At 38.6% G+C, this 18,688-nt stretch overlaps 2 protein-coding genes, 2 non-coding genes and 1 pseudogene across 5 annotated transcripts in view; 1 reads left to right on the top strand and 4 right to left on the bottom strand.

Moving 5' to 3' along the window:
* Window positions 1-3,065: 3,065 nt before the first annotated feature.
* On the bottom strand, window positions 3,066-6,092 carry RPS13 (ribosomal protein S13). Its single transcript, XM_012780674.2, has 6 exons — window positions 5,974-6,092; window positions 5,783-5,831; window positions 5,533-5,611; window positions 4,342-4,511; window positions 3,748-3,848; window positions 3,066-3,133 (listed from the first exon to the last, which is right to left on the bottom strand). Exons 1-6 carry the CDS (start codon window positions 5,994-5,996, stop codon window positions 3,100-3,102), a joined length of 456 nt encoding a protein of 151 aa, XP_012636128.1. The 5' UTR covers window positions 5,997-6,092; the 3' UTR covers window positions 3,066-3,099.
* On the bottom strand, window positions 3,315-3,404 carry LOC142870711 (small nucleolar RNA SNORD14). The gene has a single exon (XR_012919057.1). It is a non-coding gene; the product is annotated as a small nucleolar RNA SNORD14 (small nucleolar RNA).
* On the bottom strand, window positions 4,668-4,758 carry LOC142870712 (small nucleolar RNA SNORD14). Its single transcript, XR_012919058.1, has one exon. It is a non-coding gene; the product is annotated as a small nucleolar RNA SNORD14 (small nucleolar RNA).
* Window positions 6,093-6,544: 452 nt separating the features above from the next.
* PIK3C2A (phosphatidylinositol-4-phosphate 3-kinase catalytic subunit type 2 alpha) overlaps window positions 6,545-18,688 on the bottom strand; it is a 106,626-nt gene continuing 94,482 nt past the window's right edge. For both annotated transcript variants that reach the window (XM_012780671.2, XM_012780672.2), the window contains 5 exons: window positions 16,788-16,905; window positions 16,623-16,695; window positions 16,170-16,279; window positions 15,960-16,085; window positions 6,545-14,134 (listed from right to left, as the gene is read on the bottom strand). In XM_012780671.2, the coding sequence (XP_012636125.2) occupies window positions 13,952-14,134; window positions 15,960-16,085; window positions 16,170-16,279; window positions 16,623-16,695; window positions 16,788-16,905 (610 nt within the window). In that variant the 3' untranslated portion in view covers window positions 6,545-13,951. The remainder of the gene's footprint in view (window positions 14,135-15,959; window positions 16,086-16,169; window positions 16,280-16,622; window positions 16,696-16,787; window positions 16,906-18,688) is intronic.
* On the top strand, window positions 18,087-18,288 carry LOC142870694 (uncharacterized; annotated as a pseudogene).

Genomic DNA, 18,688 nt, shown 5'->3' with positions numbered 1-18,688 from the left:
TCCAAGTATTGAGCCCTTCTTAGGGAACTACTAGAGGATGTTTCACCAAAAGGGAGTAAACAAAGGAGAAAGACATGCAATGAGGAAAGAGGAAAAATCTTAAACTGGAGGCAGAAAGAAACCCTGCAGAGATGGTGAATGGAGCCCAGAACTACAGGTCTCAAGAGTAACCTGTTTAAAATGGAGCTGGAGGATGAAGCATCTTGGGAGGGATATCACCAAGAAAAAACAAAAAATGTGAAATCATTTGAACATATTGAGAGTTAAACTGTGGCTCAAAGTTTGGGGATAAATTTGAAATAGGAATACAGAACACCACGCAGATGGAAAAACAAGGTAACTACTAAGATTTTATGTAAATGTTTACACAAATGTAAATATAGAATTATATCAACATATTGTATATAGAAGTCATAGAAATATAAGTATAGAATACTGATTTAACCATAAACTATTACATAATTAAGATGCCAGAGGAAGTGGTATAAAAAACTAAAAACCAAGACATTGTGGTACAACAGTGTTTTGTTTTTTTTGTTGTTGTTGAGACAGTCTCGCTTTGTTGCCCAGGCTAGAGTGAGTGGCATCAGCCTAGCTCACAGCAACCTCAAACTCCTGGACTCAAGCAATCCTGCTGCCTCAGCCTCCCAAGTAGCTGGGACTACAGGCATGCACCACCATGCCTGGCTAATTTTTTCTATATATATTAGTTGGTCAGTTAATTTCTTTCTATTTATAGTAGAGACAGGTCTCGCTCTTGCTCAGGCTGGTTTCGAACTCTGACCTTGAGCAATCCGCCGGCCTCGGCCTCCCAGAGTGCTAGGATTATAGGCATGAGCCACCATGCCTGGCAGGTAGTGTTTTTAGAGCAATTCCACTTTTAGGTATATACCCAAAAGAACTGAAAACAGGTTCTCAAAGAAGTACATGTACACAAAAGTTCATAGCAGCAGTATTCAAGATAGCTAAAAGGTGGAAACCACCCAAATATCAACTAATGAATGCACAAATTGTGGCATGCACACGCATGGAGTATTATTCAACCATAAAAAGGAATGAAGTACTGATACGTGTTAGTGTTAATGAACCACAAAAGCACTATGCTTAAGTGAAAGAAGCCAGACACAAAAGGTCATGTTATATGATACTATGGATATATGAAATATTAGTATCATATTCTGGATATATGTATCAATATAGTATCATATTCTGGATATATGAATATATCCATATTCTGGATATATGAAATATCCAGAATAGGAAAATCCATAAAAACAGAAAGCCAATTAGTGGTTGCTAAGGTCTGAGGGGAGGGAAAAATGGGGTAACTGCTTATTGAGTATGGGGTTTTTACTTTGGGGTGTGGAATTATTTGCAACTAGATAGAGGTGGTGGTTACACAGTATTATGAATGAACTAAATGCCACTGCATCATTCACTTTAAAATGGAGAATTGTTTTTGGGTTTTTTTGAGACACAGTCTTACTCTGTCACCCTGGCTAGAGTGCAGTGGTGTCATCATACCTCACCACAGCCTCAAACTCTTGGGCTTAAGCTATCCTCCTGCCTCAGGCTCCAGAGTAGCTGGAACTATAGATAGGCACCACCATGCCAAGCTAAGTTTTCTATTTTTTTGTAGAGACATGGTTTCACTCTTGCTCAGGCTGGTCTCAAACTCCTGACCTCCAACAATCCTCCTGCCTCAGCCTCTCAGTGCGCTAGGATTACAAGCATAAGCTACCACACCTGGCCCAAATTACTCATTTTCTTAAAAAGATATTAATGCATTGAAACACAAAGTACTCTACCTATTAATTTTTGGTCCAAAGCCTTAGAGCTAATACTTCAAATTTGTCTAGCTGCTTATGGTTTGCATTTTACTTGTTCACTCTTAGATGTCTGCTTTATTATATAGCAAGTTTATTTCTTGGCTTCTGAAATTTAACCACTTTAAAGACATGAACACAAAAACACAAAGGATTAACCATTTACATCTGATGCTAGTAAGAATTGGGTAACATACTGAAATGGACCCTTTCTGTAGCTGTTCCCCTTGTGAGCCTATTAGCTTCATACCCAGCATGGGGCACATATGCTGGGTAGGTGAATATATGAAGCATCCTGGAGAACGCAGCAAGTGACCTGGGTATCTGTACCCTCAGAGCCCAGTATCCTTTGGACTGTGATTTCAAACAATTCTGACTACTGCCTAGGGTAAATATGAAATAAAAAGCTTATTAAATATACTAATTATTCAAGTGATAAACTCATAAAAAAGGTGGTACATACAAATGGCCTGCAACACTGATACAAACCCCCAAATAACCTGTAAATAAGCACCAGCCAGAATATAGCTTAGCATTTACTGCTCTTACAACCATGAACCACTCCCTCCTGTTGTCTGAGACTTGCCATGTTCAAACAGGAACACAGAACACCTACATACCCCACTAAGTTAAGAATTAAATACTCTGACAACACCTGGATGTGTTTTAACCCATACATTTTAACCCATCTACAAGTGTTGTAAGGCTCAGGGAACTGAGCCCATCTTTAACAGTTCTTCCTGAACCTCTGTGCTCCAGATGAAACTCTGCTTGCTTACTGTTCCCTGAATTCCTTCCTCCTCATCTTTAAGTCTCACAAGCAAGACCCAATAAACCTCCATAAGAAAGATCCTCCTCCTACCAGTGACACTTTTATGTATTATTTCTAATGCTACACTGTGGCTAACATGTCACAGATCTCAGTATTAATATCAAACGTATTAAAAATACTTAGAAACATTTTTGCCATGATATAAAAACAAAGTCATTACTTCCTAGTCTTTTCCCGTTCTCCCCGTACATATAGCAATCACCTGTGAGATTATAAACTGCTCAGATAGTTTAAGGAGCTAGTGAAGGGATGCTGTAGATGGACACCATCTTACCGCTCCCTGTGGAATCCCAGAATTACAATAACTGAGCTAAAACACTTCCCCATCATAGAAGACCAACACATATTATTACTGATACCTACTAGTTTTTAACAGGAAAAGAAATACAAGATTTGCTTTTAGTTAAACAATGATTTTATTGCTTGAGTTCAGAGACAAATTTATGCAACCAGGGCAGAGGCTGTGGATGACTCACTGAAAAGGAAAAAGGGGGAGAGAAAATCAGGATTAATACTGGTCCTCCATATCCATTCACAGAATCTCCCCGTTAATAGAGTTATTTGCAAAAAGCCAAAATAAACCCCAACTATAATAAAATACACCCAACTACTGAGTTTCTGAAACAGCTCATTGTGCTCAAGCATAATGAAGATGCTCACTCAGACATCCAAGGAAGAACTGGCCAACACAAGGAAAGACCTTTCTGGTGGAAACTGCGAATGTTTGGAATCAATCATCACAGTGAGCAATTCATGGAAAAATTAAAAGAACACAAACACCTGGAAGCAGAGGTGTGAAATCAAACTACCCACTATCTAAAGAGGGGTCAAAAGGGCTTGTTCATGGTCTAAACCAGGGGTCTGCAAACTACGGCCCAATGCTTGTCTAAAAAAGTTTCAATAGAGCACAGACATATCCATTTGATTATGCAGTCTGTGGCTGCTTGCCCACTAGTATGGCAGAAAGAGAGAGTAGTTAACCATATGTCCCACAAGGCATGAAATGATCAGGCCTTTTATTATATTTGCCACCTGATATTTACTATCTGGCTGACTCCTATTCTTGTTAAGAAAAAAGGTTATACTTACTACTTCCAATTGGGAGGAAGAACTCGCTTGGTCTTGTAATATCGAGCCAATCGATGAATTCGGCTCTCTATCAGAATCAGGCGGAATTTAGCATCCTTATCCTAAAAATAAACCAACACAATTCAAGACCATCACCCAAATGGCCTAATATTTTATCAGACATTAATTTAACAAAGGAATGTAGAGCTACCATGCACTTTTTCTGATGAAAAGTTATCCAACACCCTGTAATAAAATCAAAGACTAGGGTTCATGTGGCCAGATTAAGTCCTTAAGGGAATTCAGGCTTCCGGGGTAAGACTTTACAGGAATGATTTGCAAAACTCTGCAAAAAAAAAAAAAAACAAAAACAAAAACAAAAAACCCCATATCCCGACATTTTCACTCAACTGAATATACTGTATTTAGGGGCACTAAAGATTTAAAAAAAAATCTCTTCTGGTAGAATTTTTATTTCAAAGCAGCTACAGTTGCTAGTTTGTGCCCTAAAACCACCTTAGACAATTCAAATTAGATGCATTATTACATTTCACTGAAATAAGTTAGTAAAAGCAGTTATTTCTGTTTAGTAGTAGGTTTTATTTATTCTCCTACCTTTCTATTCCTCTCAAGATGCTTTCGAACAGCAACCGCTTTCTTAATTAAATGATAGAGATCCTCAGGAAGATCAGGAGCAAGTCCTTTAGACTTAAGGATTCTCAAGATTTTGTTTCCTGTTACAAAACGTACTTGTGCAACGCCATGTGAGTCCCTCAGGATCACACCTGAAAAGGGAATCATATATTGTAACTTCCAACACCAAAACCAAACCAGAGCCTGTGATGTCAAGGCTCAGCACAGGCCACTTTCCAAGTTTCCTATCTGTGACATGAGGTCTCCTTTTATGCATCACAGAAACCAATAGGAGAATGCATGAAAGCTCACTCAGACATCCAAGGAAGGTTTTACCCAACACTAAGGAAAACCCTTCTGGTGGAAACTGCGAATGTTGGAAAACCATCATCACAGTGAGCTTGCCGGAATACAGATGACCAAAGGAAGCAATGAGATTTCTGTATGTCTATTTGTTCTGTAACTAAAACCAGCTGCTACTAATTCTTCAAAAAAAATTAAAAAATCACACCATTTCTTTTAAACCTCAACTTAATTCTGACTACTTGACAGTCTGTTATGCATTTTCTTTTTGAATTATGTCGCACCACCACTAGACTGTAAGACCCAGGAGGGGAGATATTTTGTCCTTTTTTTTAGACTAGCGTATTCTCAGGGCCTAGACTGCGTTCAAAACAAGCAGGCAAACATTTGCTGAATGAAGCCACTTGGACAGTATCAGACACAGCTGAGATTCAAACACATCTAAATGTGAGTAAGCGTGGCAAGCACTCTGAGTAGCCAATTCCAACTCTTCCACTTAGCTGTGTAATTTGGGGCCAGTATTTAACTGCAATGTGCCTCAGTTCCTCAACTGTAAAATGGGGGTAATTACCAGTATTTATTTCCAAGTATTGCTCGCAGAATTCAACGAGGTCAGTACACGTAAAGTGCTTAGAAGCATGCACCTAAGGATGCCTAGCCCATAGTAAATGCTCACTAAGTTTTGGCATTTGCTAAATAACAACTTCAAAGTTCAACAAATAAAACTTAGACCTCAGTCATCAACAGTACAGCCAGAAAATATGGACAAACAATTTTCAAGGCAGGTATAAGACACATTTAATCCCAGGGCTTTTCCTACAAGTCACACGAGGGCCGGCGGAAGAAGCTACGTTAGACACAAACACTCACCGATTTGTGAGGGAGTAAGGCCCTTCTTGGCCAGTTTATAAATCTGCTCCTTCACGTCGTCAGACGTCAACTTCAGCCACTGTTTATGAAACAGAAAGTAGCCATAGGATGAAAAACCAGTGATAGCGCCAAGCACAGCCGCCCCCTCTACCCGCAAAGTCGCGCTCCGCATACACAGGTCCCCCACCCCAGCGCCGCTTCCCCCGAGCGACAAAGGCCACCCTTCTCCCCAGTCCCCGCCACTACTTACAGTTGGGACGCTACGGCGATAGGGCAAAGCCGACTGGGACAGGCCCTTCCTGAGGACAAAAGCAATCTCCGTGTCAGGCGGCGGCTCGTGCTACAGCAGCCCAGAACACCGCCCCGGCCCGCTGCCCACACTCCCTCCCTTCCCCTATCCCGCAGCCCAGCCCCGCAATCCGGCTCGGTGCCCACGCTCACCCGGGAGCATGCATGCGACCCATGATGGCGGCAGTCTGGCAGCAAAAAGAGAGCGAGGTTAGGAGCGCCGCAGGAAGCCACCCAGCACGCAGGAAGTGACCTCACACGTCCCATCGCCTCGAAGGCGGGAGGCGGAGCCACGCTGCGCAGCCACCGGCGTCCACGTGACTATATATCCCGAAATGCACTTCACGGTCGCACTAGACGCCTCTGTGGGCCGGAAGCGCATCCCGGCATGCTCCGGTCTTTGGTCAGTCTCTTGGCCGGAGCGGGAAATTGAGGCTGACGCTGGCTTCCGATCACAGTTCCCTGCTGTGGCCATCTCTAGAAAGAGAAGTGCTGCCAGCGCCGAGATCGTAAAGGTTCGAGTCCTGGGCCCGCAGCCATGGAGTCACTAGAGCTGCAGGGATCAGCCATACGCAGTGTTCGTTCGTTCGCCAGAGCCAGGCTTTGTCTTGGCACTAGATCCCTCAAAGTCTGCCCCTGCCTGTAGCACATTCACAGGTACAATAAGTACCCTGTGATAAATACTACACGGAAGTAGTGGTAGCAGCCACCGCCCAGCCCGCGCTTCCATTTTTTTTTTTTTTTAATCTCTAATCCAAACCTACTCTGCCGGGGAAGAGTTCACCGACGGTAACAAACCGGCTTGAGGATTTGAACCAGACCTTGGCGGACTCAGCCCGGGTACGCTGTTTGCCCTGCGCGGGGTTGTGGCGCGCGCGGCTCGCGTTGGAGGGGTGCTGGCCAAAGCCTTACCGAGCCGCATACCCAAGTAAGAGAGTTGGCCAGCAGAGAAGAGTGTAGGGAACAAGATTGCAAAGGCCAGGAGAGTGAGGGAGAAAATGAGGCACCTCAAATTCCTGAGAAAAGGGAACCACCAAGGAGGAAGGTCTTTTAAGACTGATCCAGTACTGACACAGGGCGCCAAAGGATAGGCGAATGAAGCAAAAGTAAGCATGGCTATGGGAGAGGGGAATGTCAGTGAAATTCACTGCGACAAGTTTAATGTAACTGGTGAGAAGTTGAAAGAACGCTAGATAGTAAAACGTCCAGGCCCACTGTTTTAACCTATCACTATTTGATGAATAACTTTCCAAAACATTAGGAATTTCAATCAAATTGGGTACTCTATTTGGGTAATCTGGTTTTTTCCTAGCAAAGATGCATTCTCATCATTAGCCAAATTTACATTTTTTAGCCTAGCTATGGAACAGGTATCTTAAACTTCACATGACTCCAAATCCCGATCCCTGCCCTGGAGTTACCGCTCTAGACCCTTTTATTTCAGTTAAACATGACCCCATTTGCTAGACCTAGGAGTCTCCATTTTTCTTCTATCTCGTTTCATTTAGAGTCATCTTAGTACTACAAAAGTGTATCATGAATATATTACCCTCCCCCATTTCCACTGTTATCTTCAATCCTAGCCACCATCCTCTCATCTGGGCAGCTCAGTGCTGTCCCCACTGTTTGTGCTTTCACTCATGTTCCCACTCTAAACAACCCATTCCCCACCTAGCAGTTAGAGAGTGATCTTTTAAAAACGTAGATTCATTTATTACTCCCCTGCTTTCTCAATGCATTTAAAATAAAACCCAGGCCCCGGGTGCCATGGCTCACGCCTGTAATCCCAGCACTTTGGGATCCTGAGGTGGGATGATTGCTTGAGACCAGGAGTTTCAGAGCAGCCTGGGCAAGAGCGAGACCCCATCTCTACAAAAAATTTAAAAATTAGCTGGCTATGGTGGCAGGTGCCTGTAGTCCCAGCTACTTGGGAGGCCTAGGCAGGAGAATCGCTTGAGCCTGGGAGTTTGAGGCTGCAGTGAGCTATGATGACACCATTGCAATCGAACCCAGGTGACAAACCAAGACTGTCTCAAAAAAAAAAAAAGCTGGTGTGGTGGCACCCACCTGGGTGACACAGCTAGACCCTGTCTTAAAAAAATAAGTAAAACTCAAACCCCTGGCCTGGCCTCTTGTCTTGCCACTTACCCTCAACCACCGTTTCTAAACATTCTAGTCACACTCCTTTCTGACCCTACAAAGTGTTCCTTTCCTGCTTTGAGCCTTTCCTCTTGTCACTGCCTGATGTGCTCTTTCCCAAGAGGTTTTCTCAGGTCTGGCTTTCAGATCCTGGCTTCCATATCATCTCAGGGTGGTCTTCCCTAAAGAGGGCAGTATAAAGTAGCTCTGTTGCTTCCCAACAAAGTATCTTATTCATGGCATTTAAATGTCTGACATCATCCTTTCTAGTTGCTTATCTGCCTCCAGTAAAATTTGAACTCTGAGGTACATTTATTGCCTTTACTTCCAACACTCAAAACAGTGCCTGGCAGGAAGTTAAGCACTCAAAAATTAGTTGAAAGAATGAACCTAAAAATCATTTTCTCCCTTTGTAGATGTCTAGATTATAGACTTTATTTCAGGAAGCAGGAAATAGTGGGAATAGTTAAGATTTGGCAATTTAGGCCTAGATTACAGTACAAGTCCTTAAGCATTGATTGCTAAGATGATTTGTCCTTAGCCCTCTGACAGCATCAGAGTTATGTCTTGTAGTGGAATGATGGAGAAAAGTCTATATCACCAACACTAGTGCTGGACTGTTTTGGGAATTCCACTCTGTCTTAATAAAAAAGTTGTTAAAAAGACCATACATCTTTTCTAATAAGCATATAGGAATGTTGGCTCCAATACTTACTTATGGAATAGGAATTATAACTATTAGTTATAGCAGTTTTTTTTGGGGGGGCGTGTTTTGTTGTACTCATGTTTAAGCCTTCCACTAGTTTTTAATTTATTATATTTAGCAATGTTTGTATATTCAGTAATATCAATGAGAAAATACAACGTAGGTGTGTGTTGCTTTTTTGAGAGCTTCTTTTGTAAGATGGAAACTTCTGATTTAAAGAAAAAAAGAAAATAATTCTGTCTAGAAAATAGTTACTGTTAACGCAATTAGTAGAGGCAGAGGTTCAGTGATCAAATAATTTTAAAAAATTGGTTTCAGCCTGGCATGATGGCTCACGCCTGTAATCCTAGCACTCTGGGAGGCTGAGGAAGGTGGATTGCTCAAGGTCAGGAGTTTGAAACAAGCCTGAGCAAGAGACCCCCGCCTCTACTATAAATAGAAAGAAATCAATTGGCCAACTTATATATATAGAAAAAATTAGCTGGGCATGGTGGCACATGCCTGTAGTCCCAGCTACTCGGGAGGCTGAGGCAGGATTGCTTGAGCCCAGGAGTTTGAGGTTGCTGTGAGCTAGGCTGACGCTAGGGCACTCAGTCTAGCCTGGGCAACAAAGTGAGACTCCGTCTCAAAAAAAAAAAAAAACAACAAAAAAAACAAATGGACTTTCTGTTCTTGAGTTGTAAAAGTTCTTTATATGGATATTAGACCTTTATCAGGTGCACTGTTTACAAATACTTTTTCTCATTCTGCAGGCTTTTTACTTTCTTGATAGTGTCCTTTGATTCACAAACGTTTTTAGTTTGGAAGTCCAGTTGATCAATTTTTTGTTGTTGCTTGTGTTTTTGGTGTCTAAGAATCCATCACCAAATCCAAGGTCAAAAAGATACATTCCCATGTTTTAAGAGTTTTATAGTTTTAGATATTATGTTTAGATCTTTAATTCATTTTGAGTTAATTTTTGTATATGGTATGAGGTAAGAGTTCTACACCTCATTCTTTTGCATGTGGTTATCCAGTTGTCCCAGCACCATGTATTGAAAAAAAATCTTTCCTCATTGAATGGTTTTGGTTTTGTGTGTCTTTCCTGATTCATTCTTCAAACAAAAATGGCCAAATAGTGGTTCTTGAAATGACAAATCCAACAAACAAAATTAAACAGGGAAATATATTGGAGAGAGGTCAAAAGACATATAAGAGACTGGGAAGGTCTATCATACATTTAACCAGAGTTCCAAAAGGAAATGTGGCAGATATAATGTTTAAAAAGATAATGGCTACCAAATATTCAGAAATGACACAAGTTACTGATCCACAGACTTAAGAATCTTAAACAAGATAAATAAAAATATATCAATATCTGGGACCATCTTAGTTAATATGAGGTTAGCCCTATGCTAATAACTGAAGCTGTGTGATGGATTCATTCATGGAGTTCATTATACTTTTGTCTACTTTTGTATATGCTTAAAATTTGCAGAATAAAGTTTTTCAAAAGATTAAGGATGAAATAAAGACTTTTTTCCCCAACAAACTGTGTTACCTACAAAACTGGCTTAATTGTTTGAGTTACTGTTCTTTCATGGTCTCTGGGCCGTTTTACATGTTATCCTAGGGTTAGAAAAATCACAGCCTCTCTCCAGTGTCATTCCAGGATGAAGGTATTGTATTAGAAGAATCTACATTTCGCAGTTCTATAGATAACGTTTGTAACATGGCTGTTGCTGTACTACTTAATATTTTAAGTAAACTACCAAAGGCCAAGGACCATACTTACAGAAACATTTCACTTCTAAGAAATGGTGATGGGGCTATAGCAAAGTAGTAGCAAACCAAACCTTTGAAGAACTACACTCAGAACCCTGACTCTCTGGACATTTTTAGAGGCAATTAACAAGCTAGTTCTGAAATTCATGATTATTGAACCATAATAAACTCCTAGGTGAGATGCAAAAAATAGCAACAGTGAACTCATATCAAAGTTTAGAACCAAAACTGTTAGTATGTGAAAAAGGAAAAAAAAGATAGCAGAGTTCCTTTATTCCAGAAATATTTTAATACAATCGTAGTACAGTTATAAAGTCACATTCAATCCACTGAATATATTCAAGGTATTAATAAAAATATTATACATCTTTATTCACTACCTTAATATAATTAAAGTATTTTGGTTCTTATAGCTGAGACTAATTCCCATATTCATTCATATTTGCACTGCTAGTCAAACAACATGTAAGTAAATCTATTATCATAGTGGGGCTTCAGTCCTTTTTCAACTTAAGTCTAAGTATCAAAAGTGAATTTTTTTCTTAAATGCCACAATACTTGAATCCTACAAAGAACAATCAACCAATTTAAGGCAAGATATTGAAACTTTTATACAACTATAATTTAAAAAAAGGAATACTTTATCAAAGATCATACATGCCTTAACATTTAGATACCTACAGATTTATATAAAGGCAGTTATAAAAATATCAGTGCAAGTTCTACATTGGGTTCATCAGTAGAGAAAATAATAGGTTCTTGGAGTGAACCATTATCTTCAAATCCCAAAACACTGGCAAGAAGAAAGAATTCTTCTGGTGCAGGACTTAACATGTAGCATAATTAATTTTAGTCAATAAAGACAGGTATAAAATATTGTGATTATACATAAAAATTAGTGTCGTGGCCAGTTTGTTTAAACTTTTGTTTTTCAGATTTACCGTAATGTAAGCTTTAAAAAAAAGCTTGAAAATCCAACTAATTTAAAATTGATTGAAAGTGTAGTAGTGCAAAGAGTCCTCTTTTTTTTTTTTTTTTTTTTGGTATGGGCTGAAGATTAGCGTTTCACAAAGAAACAACTTCTATTAAACTATATGTAAAATATATGTGTGTTTTAATGACCAAAGAAGGCACAAAATGAGTTAAATTAAGAGAAAACATTACCACTTGCTCTGAACTCTTAACTGTACAGTATTAATCATAATATACACTTTTAGATATGAATCCAGATTTCTTATTAAAAAGTGACATCACATATTCTAGCTCTATTATTTGTGCTAAAAGACACTGCTGTAACAGACTGCAAAAAGGCAGTACCTGTTGAGTCCAATTGACAATGACCTTTCTTTTACCAAGACAGTACTTTTTTTTTTTTTTTTACAGTGGCTAAGTGATAACTCATGGAATGGAATTAGGTCTCAAAAGCTTAAGTGAAAATTTCTAGTGCATTTGCAAAGCTACTTACACACTTTAAGGAAATGTTAACTGTATGAGGAAAAAGCAAATGGTGGTGCTTTGATTTGCATTTTAATTAACTTATTAAATAGACAACACATTTTAACATTAAAAAAAGACATATATCATACTCATAGGTTTAACTACAAATGGACCATTAGTGTTAGGCACCAAAAATTTCAAGTTTTTTTTCTCCAATCTGTTCCACTGATATATTCTCATCAACTCTTCTATTTCTGCTCTGCAGGTATCACCATTTACATTAAACATTTGCACCATTCTTAAAAATTCTATTCTAGGCAACTGAATTGAGATTATCCTTTCTCTCTTGGTACTCTTCATTGCCTATTTTGTCAGTTTTCTCACAGCAATCAGTTTGCTACAATCTCTATTACCTTTTAAAAAGTATCTGAATTTCGGCTGGGCGCGGTGGCTCACGCCTGTAATCCTAGCTCTTGGGAGGCCGAGGCGGGCGGATTGCTCAAGGTCAGGAGTTCGAAACCAGCCTGAGCAAGAGCAAGACCCCGTCTCTACTATAAATAGAAAGAAATTAATTGGCCAACTGATATATATATACATAAAAAATTAGCCGGGCATGGTGGTGCATGCCTGTAGTCCCAGCTACTTGGGAGGCTGAGGCAGGAGGATCGCTCGAGCCCAGGAGTTTGAGGTTGCTGTGAGCTAGGCTGACGCCACGGCATTCACTCTAGCCTGGACAAAAAAGCGAGACTCTGTCTCAAAAAAACAAAAAAAAACAAAAACAAAAGTATCTGAATTTCTATTCTAAGCATGAGAGTTCCTATTTCATTCATATATGTATGTTTTTAACCCAAATGAAACAAACATGTCTACAGTTAATAAAAATTACACTCAATGGTTACTGTAGAATAATTCTAATCCTATCTCTTATGATTCTGAATCCCATTATATTAAGGAAAATGATTCTTTCATGGTAATGTAGAATGTTTACAAATAATGTAAGTAAGACAGTTTACAAGGCAAATTTCCATAAAGGTCTACATTAAAATTCAGTCTGAATCCTAAAATTCTTGTCCTGGGCCTCTTGTGAATAGTCTGCCTTACTCAGGAATGGGCACATGGGTGAATAATTTTCATTTGTTAATGAGAGAGTGGAGTATAGACATAGAGAGGTGAAATGACCAAAGTTCACTTCACAACCCTGGGAATAAACATAGGGTTATAATGGAATGATGGAATTTAGTGTATAACTACATTGATGAATCTTGTTTAGGTACTGGGCAACAAGAACTTAAATCAAATGGCTTGATTTTTTTAAATAACTAAGTCACACATCAGAAGTAAAGAAAATGATCCTTTTGTGGGGAAAAATTCTGGTATATGTACATAATTTCTTGTTTAGTAAGTTGAAAGTAAATGAAAACTACTTACTAATCATTTATCAAATCAGGAAAAAAATCAGAAATGAAGTGCCAGGGAAGCATAAAAAGTTAAGGCACCATTATTTACAACTTCAGTGATTGGCACTTATTCTGACAAAGGCTTTAAAGACATGAATAAAAAGCAATATTATTTCTTCCCTACTTCTATAAACTAGTTAGTAGTTCTTAACATAGCTATCTACTATTTGTGCTTTGCTTATCAGCCCTGTGAATAGCAGCTGCATTTTATGGTAACATCCTGCATCTTTCTTTTACTTTGGTGTTTGTGAACATACACAGTGGTAAAGACTGTAAAAGGTACATAAGGAAAACAATTATGCTGTGTTAATATAGGAAATGATGCAAAATAGGTGGCCGAACTGATATAGTACTATCTCTAAGTCTTTTTCAGGACTTAATATATATTAAGTTTAGGGTTTGTAGTATTCAGTATAATGACTTTAACAGCAATGGCTTTCAAAAATTCATAAAGGTTAGTTATGTGACTCTTGGTCCAACAGATGTGTAGAAATGCAGCAAGTACATTAACTTTATAATTTCTGTCCAAGTATAAAAATACTATACAAAGTTCATAAGTGTGTATGAGTGCACAGGCGCACACATGTTTGTAACTGTTCTTGCTTCTGAAGCTCAGAAATTCACTGGTTTACAAGTAAGTTGCAGCAGTCAGCTGATACCACTTAACAGTCTCTTTGCTCAAGTTGAAATCCTTCAAAGGCAGGGTTATTCCACCCAAGAAAAAGTTCTCCCGCAGAGATTCTGCACTGAGTACACTTAGTTGAAGTTCTCTTTGTCTTAGAGTTTCTTTGCTATATCCACTGTACACAAGCTACAGCAAAAAAAAAAAGGAACAATAAATTACAAGTTAAATTTTGTTTAGGGGTGGGAAGCGTGAGGGATAAAAACTTAACCTATGGGTACAATGAACACTCTTCTGGTGATGGGCACGCTAAAAGCCCTGACTTCAGCAGAGTGTTCGTGTAATAAAACAATTTGTACTCCCTTAATATTTTGAAATAAAAAAAATTGTTTGGTTTCTTGGAATATTTTAAGTGAAAACATGCGAAGATCAGCCAAAGAGTGACTACACTGAATGACACTGATTATGACACATCTGGTGGGGTCTGTCTGAATACTTTAGAAGCACATTTTGTATTTCAGGAGTCTTAGGTTGTACTATCATGCCTGTGAATGACTGACATAGAGTTGTACAAAGCAGGACCAATCACTGGCTAAAAAAGAAAAACCAGAAACATGGTTTTTCTGAGATGGAGGTGATGGGGAAGGGAAAAGAAATTTCATGGCAATATACCTTAAGATGATTTAATAGCTAGGAAAGAGAATGGAAGGAAGGAAACTGGTAGATAGTATAACTATAATTACTTTACAAAAAAGGAATTAAAATTTCCCTTTGTTGTCTTTTTTTGTTGGATTTTATATACCATGGAATGATAACTTCTGATTATTCATAATTTAATATGAATTCACCAACAAAAATGCAGTTTGCAACAAATCTGGAATGTTGCAGAGCTATTCTGTTTCAAATTCTCATCACATTTAACACTTAGAATTATTATTTTTCCAGAAAGCCTCACCATAAGTTATGAGAACCACCTCCTTAATCTAGTCCTCCTCACTGTTGGCTAAAATAACTAAAAACAAAACAAAACCAAAAACAAACAAAAACTGATCATATTTCATTTCCTTCACAGCACAATACAACTAGGGGGGAAAAAAGCCAATATACTACTTTTTCAGACTAATAACAAATAGGTCTTTACCAGGAATTGTATATGCTTTTTAAAAGGTGGATGGATCTTCTATAGGTTTTAACAAATTCCTAACATTGATGGAAATTCAGAATTATTTGCTTCCAATCTCTAATCAGACATTTTTATGTGGATATAATATTAACATACACAAATGTGTTTACCCTAAAGAAATAATTGAATAAGGGGAAGGAGGAGACTTTAACAGGTTTTAATAGGTTAGTAAGTTTATGAGTTAATTATGAGTATCTCAGGAAAGTCATAGTTATGTTCCACAATGTTCAGCTGATGCTCTGGTTATTGCTTTCAATTTTGGGCCTCTATTTTAAGAGGGTTACTGACAGAGTAAAACATATTGGAAGGAGAATGATTTTGAAGCTATGTCCTATCAAATGAAGGTAAAGGTACTGAAAATGTTTTAAAAGAATAAACAGGAAGGACATTTGAATTTCAGTTATCTGAGGGGCTGCCACATAGAAGGAAGAAAAGAGTAGTTCTGTGTGGCTCCAAGAGGTACAATTAAGACTCCACAGGTGACTACAGATAGTCAAGATTTCAGCTTCAGTATAATAAAGAATCTAAGAGTTGGAGCTGCCCAGACAAACTGGATGGCCTGAAAGAATTAAGTGCAGACTGGACAACCACTTTTTGAGAATATTATAGAGGGAGGTTCATGCATTGGAGGGGTAGTTGAATTATGGCTTCCAAGTTCTGACTGACAGCTCTGTTCTATACCATTTTGTTAAATACCATTAGACTGTTATTTACTTTTTATAACAAATAGTTCAGCAATTAATACCCAAAAGCTTTAAATTTAAAATGTTTTAAAATTTAAAGTCTCAAAACAACAAACCAAGGAAATTTCTAGAAACGATTCTAACTTACCATTTCATTGAATGTTGGATTCCTAGTTTTTCGTGAAATTTTGGTTTTACGTTTGGATGTTTTGTGGGTATCTGGAAGTAGGTATGTTTTGACATACGGATTTGGGTCAGCTCCATCTTCAGTAACCTATAAAGAAAAGCAGTCCCTTAACAGGAATGCCTTCTACCAAGGTAGGGGTTTCCTCTACAATCATTATTTGTAATCACTCACAAGATCTTTGATGTGCATCACCATGATGAAAAGAGTACCATTTCGGTAAGAAACAGATAATTTCACTGCTCCTCCTATTTGACCTGGAGTAGGACTGAAGGGACCTGCATCTGAAAATACAGATATTTTCATCTTTATTTTATCCTGCTTACAGGTGCTCAAGCTGCAACAAAAGAATCCTGCTTTACTTCCAAGACCATCATATGTGGTAGGAGCAGAGAGTAGGAGAAAGAGGAGTAAAGAACCAGGTAGGCCACTGATTTATACTTCTTTTTTGGTAATCACACTCTATTAGAAAAGTTATTTTTATTCAGAAATAGACTGGCTTAGAAAGAATACCCTCTTCTCATTCTCACCGACTACAGCCAAAATGTCCACTGTCATTCTACCATTCATTGAAAAGCTATGGACATGCAGGTCATAAGTTACCAATAAAGAAAAAAAAAAACTCACCTGCAGTCCTAGCTATTCCTTCAGCTTTCTCATCACGAAGTAAAGGGTGGAAAAAAGTACAAACAAGATCACACTAAACATTGAAAAGAAAAAAGATTCATTAGCTTAAATATGAAGTAGCACAAAAGATATAGTAAGTTAATGCTTCTCATTTAGGAAGGTTACCTCTGCTACATCCGTTGAAGCACTCATCAAACTCTGTAAATAACTGTTTAGCTCAATTTTCCTTTTGGCTGCTACATCTTTTATATGTGTTCTTCCTAGAACCATCCTATTAGGAAAGCTACAAAACAAACACAAAAGCAAGTGGGATTTAAATAATCAAGTACAATATTTACTTAGAAATATACTTTTTTGTTTTATTTTATTTTATATTATTTATTTATTTATTTTTTGAGACAGAGTCTTACTTTGTTGCCCAGGCTAGAGTGAGTGCCATGACATCAGCCTAGCTCACAGCAAGCTCAAACTCCTGGGCTCAAGCAATCCTACTCCCTTAGCCTCCCAAGTAGCTGGGACTACAGGCATGTGCCACCATGCCTGGCTAATTTTTTCTATATATATTAGTTAGCCAATTAATTTCTTTCTATTTATAGTAGAAACGGGGTCTTGCTCTTGCTCAGGCTGGTTTTGAACTCCAGACCTCGAGCAATCCACCTTCCTCAGCCTCTCAGAGTGCTAGGATTACAGGCGTGAGCCACCGCACCTGGCCTTGAAATATACTTTTTTAATATAGAGTCTTAATTCATTATAATTTTTTGTGATTTCTCTTCAAAGTACTGGAGATGAAATAATTCAATTACCTACCCATCATCCTTTTATGAGCCTTGTAGAAAACATGCATGTTTTGCTAACTTGCTTTATTTATTATTTATTTTCTACTATTTCTTCTCAAATTTAACCATTCCCCAAAATTTTATGCAAATCTGATCTCTAAAAGAATCACTACTCGATCAGTCATAGCTATCATAGACACCAGTAAAACCCACAATTAATAATAAAGGGCCTAGCCGGGTGAGGTGGCTCACGCCTGTATCCTAGCACTCTGGGAGGCCGAGGCAGGCAGATTGCTCGAGGTCAGGAATTCAAAACCAGCCTGAGCAAGAGCGAGACCCCGTCTCTACTATAAATAGAAAGAAATTAATTGGCCAACTAATATATATAGAAAAAAAATTAGCCGGGCATGGTGGCGCATGCCTGTAGTCCCAGCTATTTGGGGGGCTGAGGAAGGAGGACTGCTTGAGGCCAGGAGTTTGAGGTTGCTGTGAGCTAGGCTGATGCCACGGCACTCACTCTAATCTGGGCAACAAAGCGAGACTCTGTCTCAAAAAATAAAAAAAAATAAATAAAGGGCCTAAGGCCTAAGTAAGGTACTGAAAAAAGCATAATCTAAATTCCACTTATTTTGGTGGCAGTGGAAAGACAACACTACACATGGAAACAAACTCTAATACCCACTTCACTTCCTTCTTACTTTGAAATCCAGTCTGAAAAGAATATGAATAACTTGTTACAGAAAATCTACTGGTCATTAAGCTACACTGAAACTGAGGGGGTTTTGGTCTGAAGCTGGCTCTTGGTATTGCTTTGCTGCAATTGCCATTTGCCATGTTGATCATTCTCTTCCTTTTGGAAAGTAATAGGGAAAGAACATAGTGTGAGTGGTTCCCATTTATGTAAAAAATAAACAAAAAACTCAAGGGTTCCCAAAGGGTATCAGATATAAAAAACTAAGCACTAAGATTTTAATTAACAGTCTTGATGTTTGCCTCAGTTTATTATCAGAGGAGTTCAGTGAGGCCCATAGAAGATTACTTTTGTATTGATTTAGAATCTGACTTTTTTTTTTTAAGACAGTCTTACTCTGTTGCGTGGGCCAGAGGGCAGTGGTGTCACCAAAGCTCACTGAAACCTCAAATTTCTGGGCTCAGGGGATCCTCCTGCCTCAGTCTCCCAGACAGCTGGAACTACAGGTGCACACCACTACACCTGGCTAATTTTTCTATTAACATTTTTTGTAGAAATGGAGTTCACTATGTTGCTTAGTCTAAAAGAATCTGACTTTT

The sequence above is a fragment of the Microcebus murinus genome, chromosome 4, assembly GCF_040939455.1.
Source record: "Microcebus murinus isolate Inina chromosome 4, M.murinus_Inina_mat1.0, whole genome shotgun sequence".
Taxonomy (NCBI): domain Eukaryota; kingdom Metazoa; phylum Chordata; class Mammalia; order Primates; family Cheirogaleidae; genus Microcebus; species Microcebus murinus.
Note: the sequence above shows the minus strand (reverse complement) of the source record. Positions and strands in the feature narration are given on the sequence as shown.

Excerpts from the sequence above, each read along its gene's own strand:
- RPS13 (XM_012780674.2), bottom strand. The coding sequence starts at position 5,996 with ATGGGTCGCATGCATGCTCCCGG. Across the intron at positions 5,832-5,973 it reads GGTCGCATGCATGCTCCCGG|GAAGGGCCTGTCCCAGTCGG; the intron begins GTGAGCGTGGGC and ends TTTTGTCCTCAG. Across the intron at positions 4,512-5,532 it reads CCTTACTCCCTCACAAATCG|GTGTGATCCTGAGGGACTCA; the intron begins GTGAGTGTTTGT and ends TTCCCTTTTCAG.